We start from the raw sequence: 8,740 nt of genomic DNA, 5'->3' as shown, positions 1-8,740 counted from the left end.
CTTTGGCAACTAAGACTTGTGGACTTCAACTCCCAGAATTCCTCAGCCAGCAACGCTGGCTAGGGAATTCTGGAAGTTGAAGTCCACAAGTCTTAAAGTTGCCAAGGTTGGAAACCGCTGGCATAGAGGATAACTCTACAGTGGGTGTAATTTCAGTAAGTTTTCTTCTCAGTTTATATTCTAATTTATGTTTCTTACTCTTATACAGTATGAATTCTGAATTTTCTCCCACGGCTGTCATTGCTTTTCATGTCTAGATTCAGACATTTTACGAAGTTCTTTTATCAAGCTTCGGGTCTCTACAAGAGATAGAATCCTGTAAAAAAAGAAAGAAAAATCCGTCACGTGCAACAACGTCCAACACGGGAGCCACATCAGCACCCATCGCTTTTCATGGTTCTCCATATATAATCTGAGGCGTCTTTGAGGTTTAATACGTCATCGGCCCGGCGAGGAGGTTAAAATCAAGGACCTCCCTCCGCAGCTCGATTTCCCATCTCTATAGTTCAGAGCTAGCCAACCTCGTCTCTTTTATGACTCATGGACTTCAACTCCCAGAATTCCTGAGTCAGCATAGTCCATGAGTCATAAATGAGACTAGGTTGCCCTGCTATAGTTCATGAGTCACCAAATCTTACAGGAACTCTCGCGACACCGAGATAGTCCCTCACTGTTTAAGTTCCGTTTATCCATGAGCGACACTTCCACTAACCATTGAGGTCAAACGACGTCACTGAGCGAGGGCGGGACAGTCGGTTTCGCTTTCCCCGCTTCCTGTCCCCGGTTCGCCGTGGCTGGTGAATGGCCGAGTCACGAAAAGCAGCTGCCGCCTGCCGATGCGGAGGCCATGGCTTGGGCTGCGTCCTCTTTACCCTCCGATAAATCTCGGTAACGTGGGAACGGAAGCCGCGCCGTAGCTCTCTACCAGGATTCGCCCCGAGTGGCGAATTGCCAAATAGTCTCAGACTCGCGCGTTGTGTGAATCGCGGTTTAGTTAATCCGGGAGTGCCTGGGTTTCTCCTCGTCTGTAGGGAAGGGCCGGACGCGACGGCCGAGAGTGGCCGGGGCGACGGTTGCAGCTGTCCCGGTTTTCTTAGGCTTGGTTTTCCGCAGCTTGACTGGGCGATTTGGTAGCTTCCATAAAGGAGCCCGTTGGCTTTGCGTGGTGGGAATGCGCTTCGTTTCGTGGTGCCTGCTCTGCGGAGCTGAGAGAGAGGGACCTGCATGCTTCCCCTCCCCACTGTTTTTCGTAATTGAATCAGGAAGGGTAGTAGAATAAAGGCCGTAACGTGCTTAGAGACTTATTTCATTCAATTGCATTCATTCATTCATTCATTCGATGCAACCCCCCTTTTCTTCAAGAGCATAAAGAGGACTACAAAGAACTTTTTTCTGTTTTTTTCCTCCCAACAGCAGCCTGACCGGCCTCATAGTCAGTCACCCGCTGAATTTCTTGTGTAAAGATGGACTATACCCTTGTTTTTCAGCTCCTAGTCCAAAATCTTAACCACTCTGATTAAACGTTAATAAAACAAGCATCCTACTTTGTTTGAACTATGAATTTACATGAGTTAACAGAAGCTTCCTTAAGACAGTCATTATCTAGGTTTTTGAGATCCAGTTTTTTGGCAGCACACAATGGAGTGGAATAGGCATCCATAAGAAGCCTGATGTCACATACAAATGTTATATGTTATATAATGTGTGTGTGTTATATAAGTTGCATTAGTTGTGTATTCACATAATTTGTATGACATTGTCATAATGGTATGATATCCATGCCCTCTTTGTAGGTGCTTTTCCTGCAGGTACCCATTCATGCCCACTCTGCAGATGCTCATGCGTTTTGGGAGCCTCTTCTCTTTAGACATATCTTTGGTTGGTGGTAATGCTGCTCTTGTAACCTATGATGGGTCTCGCTCTGGTTCCAGCCCACCAGTTGAAGGCTATACTTGTGCATCCCTTGATTGAGGGAAGAGAAATGATTTCTATAAAAAAGTGGTTTACATCTGCAGTTGTGATAAGCTACTATATTATTTAATTTAAAATATTAGAGACAGAATCTGCAAATAAAAAAGATAGCAAATTAGCCATTCAATTTCATATTCTTCCTGTCAAGTGTTTTAGTTTTTCTTTTCTCAAACATTCCATATGGTGGTGTTCATGCGTAGAAGTCAGTTTAATTTCCTATTTTAAAGGGATTGGGGTGGGACAGAATCTTTTATTTATCATTTATTTATTTTTGGGGGGTGCATCTGCAACCTTTAGGAATTCTTAAAATCTGAAGATACTTCTTTGTAAGGATTGGTACTTGGCAACATAGAATTCACTCATAAAACAAAATGTTTTGGAGAGTCAGTTTGGTCTAGTGCAGGGGTAGGCAACCCAAAACACTCAAAAGAGCCACTTGGACCCGTTTCCCACCAAAAACAAAACACCGGGAGCCACAAAACTCTTTTGATATCTAAAATGAAGATAACACTGCATATATCCATTTTTACCTTTATTATAGGTGTGTGTGTGTGTGTGTGTGTGTGTGTATGTATATGTGTATATATATGTATGTGTGCGTATATGTATGTATGTATGTGTGTGTGTATATATATATATATATATATATATATATACACACACACACACACACATTAAAAATAAAAGTAAAAATATGACTCTTGGGAATATCCATACTATTAAAACAATGATCACCAAGAGAATGCTTTAAGAGAATAAAATTACATACACACACAGGTAAAAAAAGGATATATGCAGTGTTATCTTCATTTTAGATGTCAAAAGGGTCTCTCTCTTTGTCTCTCTCCCTCCCTCCCTCTCTATCTGCCCTTGGTCTGCCACTCCTCTTCCCCCACTCTCTTTCTCTTTCCTCTCTCTCTCTCTCTCTCTCTCTCTCTCTCTCTCTCTCTCTCTCTCTCTCTCTCTTTCTCCCCCCCCCACCATCTGCTGCTCACCTGGCAAGCTTCAAGCTGTTGTCCAACAAGCTCAGGGGTAGAAAACCTCGTCTCTTTTATGACTCATGGACTTCAACTCCCAGAATTCCTGAGTCAGCCTAGCTGGGCTAGCTAGCTCTCTCCTGCCCTTCCTGCTTCCTGCAGAGAGCAGCAAATGGAGGAGTTCCGCCCACTAAGCTTCTCAGCTCCTTGGAGAACACTGTGAGTGCACTCTCTTTTACACACACACACACACACACACACACACATACAGAGAGAGAGAGAGAGACAGAGAGAGAGAGAAGCAGGGACGCGCAATTGCCTCTCTCTGTCTTTGTCTCTCTCTGCAAAGGCAGAGGAGGCTGGGAGCCACAGGGGAAGGCTCAAAGAGCCGCATGCGGCTCCGGAGCCACAGGTTGCCGACCTGTGGTCTAGTGATTAAGGCACCAGGCTAGAAACCAGGAGACCCTGAATCTTGCCTTAGACATGAAAACCGACTAGGTGACTTTGGACCAGTCTCTTTCAGCCAAATACTCTTCTTGCGAAGAAAATAGGAGGTGGAAGGAGTATTAGATATGTTTGTCACCTTGAGTTATTTATAAAAAAAAGTAATAAAAATGGATTATAAATAGATAAATGTTTTATTACCCAGTTCAGTTTTATCTATATATTATTAAAACTTTCATGTCTGTAACCTTTAACTGGACCAAACAGTGCATCACAGGGCAGCAGTTTTTGAATCAAGGTACCTCAAATGGGCTAACTTGTAGAATCCATCCAAAAGCTGGGACTCATGCTTCCCATAGGATTGAAATTTGGCAAATATGTGGTCACTTCAGTGCTCCTGCAGTGCTGCGCTGTTGCCTGGAAGTTCTTTAGACTGATCCCTTCCTAGCCCTCTGGTAGCTAGGCAGACCAATTCTACATCAAACTGGCTGGAAATCAAAAGTTGCTCCTGTTCCCATTGCTTTTTTGCCCCTAGTTTATGTTTATGTAAGGGAATGTCTTTGAAATGACGACTCCTTGTAGGTTGTCTAGTTAAAGTTTAAAAATAGAAAAATAAGCCCTTTCACTGATACAGTTCTTAGCCATAGTGGATTTCTTTATTTTAGGAGCTGCATATGTTCTATTTGGAAAAATATTTGAATGTGAAGAAATAAGTATTATTTTATGTGTCCTATCAGCTTTCAATTCTTATTTCTTGCCTTAGGTTTATCTGTATATATCCAGCCTATATAAATAACAAGAAGACAATAGCAGAAGGAAGAAGAATACCTCTTGACAAAGTAATTGTGGATGAAGGGAGGAAAGAAAATCTGTGCATCAGAAATATAATTTGGAAACTTATGTAAAATAAAATGTATTTGTGTGATCTGTTATTTCATGGAGCCTTATTAATCAGATACTAAGATGTATCTGTATTTGCTTTAAGTAAAAAAAATGCATTGTATATATTCATTAGTGCATTATGTTAGTTTTGCCACTACATATTTATGTCTTGCATGTATAAAAAGACGTGGTTGTTTTAATGTAGTTTAAAATTAAAGTACTTAAATGATTTATCTATCTAGGAATATTAAAAAGTTCAGTTGCAAGCTATAATTACTCCATGGTTAACTGTAACATTTTTGTTACATGAAAATTTCTTTGCTTTTTTTTTCTTTTGGTATCGGGTAACAAATTGGCGAGGGTTGTCAGTGCCAATTTTTAAAGCTGGCATATGGCTTGCAAAATTTAATGCTGTGCATGCTCAAATTAATTTATATCTATACATTCTATGGGCTATACCATATGTCTTTAAATATTTCCCATTTTATTGTGTTAATTGATTTTTGTTGTTTTAGTCAATTGTACCTCTATATTTTAGGAATTGTTTTTTCTTTTTCCTATAAATGGGTAAGATGCACATAATCATTTTAATGCTGTTGCAATAAAACGCTGAAGGCTCCTAATTCTGTAGCATTAGCTAATAACAATTGATCTGTGGGTGACAGCTTAATTGGTGGCCAGAAATCATAAACGCTAAAACATATTTGGGTTTTTTTTTTTTTTTTTTTTTTTTTTGGTAGGCTATTGAAAATCCTACATCTACAGAAATCCAAGATGTTTGTGCAGCAGTTGGTCTTAATGTGCTTTTGGAGGTAATTTTTTTTGTTATTTCCTACTATACTGTTATGTAAAACTATAATTGCACAATTGGTGACAAAGGGGAAGAGAGCAAGAAGAGTCAAACTCATGGAAGCAATGTTATGACACAAGTCCTTCCCTTCCTAGAGTAATGAAAGCAGCAGACCTTACAGAGGACACTGTAATAAATGGAGGCTGAGGATTACAGAACACATTCTTCCAATAGAGTGTTAACAATACTCTGGAGAGATATAAATCTAAAATGTTTATGCTGGTATACTATAATAATTAAGATAATGAGCTGGGAAATCCATCTTTGAAATCTAATCCTTGGCATACACTCCCAAAAAACCCTTTAATAATATAACTTTCAAATTGTTACAATAAATTGTAGCCTTTTTCACAGAGTTTTCCTTTGAATTACTAAGATAATATATTTGACTATTAAAATAAACAGTTTAGCCCAGAGGTCTTCAAACTTGGCCCTTTTATGACTTGTGGACTTCAACTCCCAGAATTCCTCAGCCAGGCACGCTGGCTGAGGAATTCTGCAAGTTGAAGTCCACAAATCATAAAAGGGCCAAGTTTGAAGACCCCTGGTTTAGCCCTATATTTGTTATTCCTGTGTAACTATTAGGACTGTTAATTTAATAGTTTAATGGTTCGTGTTCCCAAAGTAGATTTATAATTGTAAGCATTTTTATTTTGCTTATGTTACTTGTAATGTTCTGAACTTTCTTTATGTACTAGAAAAACAAAATGTATCCCAGGGAATGGAACCGTGATGCGCAATATAGGGGCAGAGTTCGCATTCAGCTGAAGCAGGAAGATGGTCATCTATGTCAGCCTCAGTTTCCAACACGTGAGTGTTATAAATATGCACGAGGCTGGTTTGTTCCTTTGTTCGTTTATAGATGGAAGCCAAAGCTGCATATTATGGAGCACAAATGGTGGATAATTCCTGGTTACCCTCTGCTTAATGAATTATTTTCTTGTTCTTTTCTCTCTGTTTAGGTAAGGCAGTGATGTTATATGCAGCAGAAACAATTCCCAAACTGAAAACAAGGACACAGAAAATGGGAGGCAGTGACCTAAGTCTACAGCAAGGAGAAGGAGGCAAAAAAAACAAAGGAAAAAAGAAGAAATGAATGTGACATGGACTAATATATATTCAAATGAGTATGGTTACAGAAGAATAATGATTTCAAATGACGGACAGACCAATGAGAACATGCAAAGCTATTTTGTGGTAGTTTTTGAATTAGAATGAATTTCATTTTGCATAAAATTATGGTTGAACTATTTGGGAACATAACCAGAAAATCCTCTTCTAATATTTAAAAAATATGGAAAAATAATGTTTTAATGTATTGAACTGTGTGTACAAATGAATGCAAAGCTGTTTGTTTTTGCCTTGGATACATTTTCACTTGATAAACTTTACAATGAAATACATTTGTCACTGTGATGTTGGGCTTCTCTTTATTACAATAAACATATGTTTGGATTAAACTTCTTTAGAATGTTTTAATTGCTAAGTAATGCTTCCAGTTATATTATTTTTTGATGGAAATCAATAAACTCATGCCTGGGAGAGCTACGACAGCTATATTTCATGGGCAATTGCAGGGAAAGTACTCATAAATTGTACTCTGTTTATATCAATATATTTTCTGTAGATGTCCAAAAGAATAATTTAAATTTAAATTTTATAATTGAACTTTTTTTAGTGCCAAAATACCTAAGAATGTCTAAAAGTAGTTTTAAAAAGAAAACATTGGTAACAATAGTTGAAAGTCCATGGACCCAGGGTTGGTCCAGCATTGTATGTATGATAACTATATATTTTTTAAATTTTCTGGGTTCTCTTTAGTACTTATTGTTATTTACACTTTAAAAAAATCAATTATAACATTGCTCAAGATAATCAGCATTTCTAAATTGAAACAGAAAGATGTACCATCAATGTTTCATGTAGTTAATATAAATAATCAGTAAGATATGGGAAAATACAACAAGGACAAATTTCTAACTACAGTGACTATATAGTGGAAATTGATAGAATCTGATAGCAATATTGCTTTCTTCATGTGAAAAGTAGTGACTTATCTTTCACCAAACTCAAAAACTGTAAAATCATATATTGTATTTTTGGCTTTAGCACTTCCTCAGATTTAGTTTAGTGGGATGAAAGACTTATTTCTACTGTAGCTTATAACTGTGAAGATATTTGCATCAGCAATTAATGAACCAAGGACACTCACTTTTATGGTGCTGACTTTAATTTTAATTTATGTCATGCTCTACATCTTTCTGTATCAACTTCAGCTGTTCAATAATATTGCCTTACACTAAAGTTATTCCAATGGCATAAAATTACAAAAAGCAATAAAAGGTCATTTGACCTGTTCTCTAGGCAATATGTCAATGTTTTCTCAGTCCCATGCAAATTAACCTTATTAGTGCATTTTCAAATGGGAAACTTCCCACCTGGCTTGGTTTGACTTGCACACTTCTATTATACTATCTTTATTTTCCAGCTGATTACAAGTATGTGGATTTTTCCAGAAAAAATTTAATAGAAAAGTATATGTAGCAAAAATAGTTTTTGGCAACAATACAGTATGCATATTATTGGTGTCAGTGACATATATTATCTCATTTTGCATGGAACATAATCATACATAGACTACATTTCGCGTGCTTCTTTATACTAATGGGATTTAGGTTACAGTAAGATGCTGTGGTGCCTGGCTAGGGGGCAGCACCTTGCTGCTCAGTTTAAAGGCGAATAGAATTAGGCCCAGTTAGGATGATAATCAAGAATCTAGGTGTTGCAATTTAGATTGGGAAGTTAAAAATATCTACAAAGTGCCATTGGCAAACCACTTCTATATTGTTGCCAAGAAAATTATATGAGTATTTCTATGAAGGCAATTGGAAATTGAGTTTGAATCAAAAGGAAAAAAAAATACTTATAAAACTAGAGAATACTATTTCTGAGAGCCCCCCCCCCTTTGTTCTTTACTACATATATAGAATTCAAATGATTTTATTTTTAAATCCATTTCTTTTGAAATGTGTGTTTAAGAGATTCTGTGCTATTAGCAATATTGAGAATTCCCAAGCTATTGGGCGTATTATTTCCTACAAGATGCATTGATGGATATTAGCACAGGTAGTTTAATATTTCACTCAGTATATAGGAAGACAAGCAGGCAGCAGCTCTCACTATCTGTGGGATGGAACATCATCCTTACAGAGGAGGGATTCAGACACATCACAGTACCTTTGCTGAAGAAACACATTCTGAAATATCACTAAAATCATTGTTAAACTCTAGAAATGAATACAAATTGAAAGCAGATAGCTCATATAGGCAATTCACACCTTTTCCCTTTTAAATAATCCATTTTAGCAATACTAGGTTACATTCACAAATGTTAGACTGGGATGTTTAAATCATAGTTTTTAAACTGTATTTGTCTGGTTTATCTGTTAACATTTGAATGTCTGAATTTCTGCATAGCCAATAATGAACTCTGGTTAACTTTTTGTTGCAACTAAGCCAGTGCATTTGAGAAAAATAAATGTATGAGATGTGGCTGCCCACCTGCATGCTTTCATAAGCACCCACTATTCCCTTGTCTTGCTGCTGTATGTTTTTA

The 8,740-nt window shown here is 37.5% G+C and overlaps 1 protein-coding gene across 1 annotated transcript; it reads left to right on the top strand.

Moving 5' to 3' along the window:
- Positions 1-733: 733 nt before the first annotated feature.
- Positions 734-6,588, top strand: SRP19 (signal recognition particle 19). Its single transcript, XM_039366390.1, has 5 exons — positions 734-888; positions 4,156-4,231; positions 5,015-5,086; positions 5,823-5,934; positions 6,087-6,588. Exons 1-5 carry the CDS (start codon positions 848-850, stop codon positions 6,218-6,220), a joined length of 435 nt encoding a protein of 144 aa, XP_039222324.1. The 5' UTR covers positions 734-847; the 3' UTR covers positions 6,221-6,588.
- Positions 6,589-8,740: the final 2,152 nt, after the last annotated feature.

The sequence above is a fragment of the Crotalus tigris genome, unplaced genomic scaffold (assembly GCF_016545835.1).
Source record: "Crotalus tigris isolate CLP2741 ecotype Arizona unplaced genomic scaffold, ASM1654583v1 scf7180000020270.473046, whole genome shotgun sequence".
In the NCBI taxonomy this organism is placed as follows: Eukaryota; Metazoa; Chordata; class Lepidosauria; order Squamata; family Viperidae; genus Crotalus; species Crotalus tigris.
The sequence above is the reverse complement of the archived record's forward strand: the minus strand, read 5'-3'. Positions and strand labels throughout refer to the sequence as shown.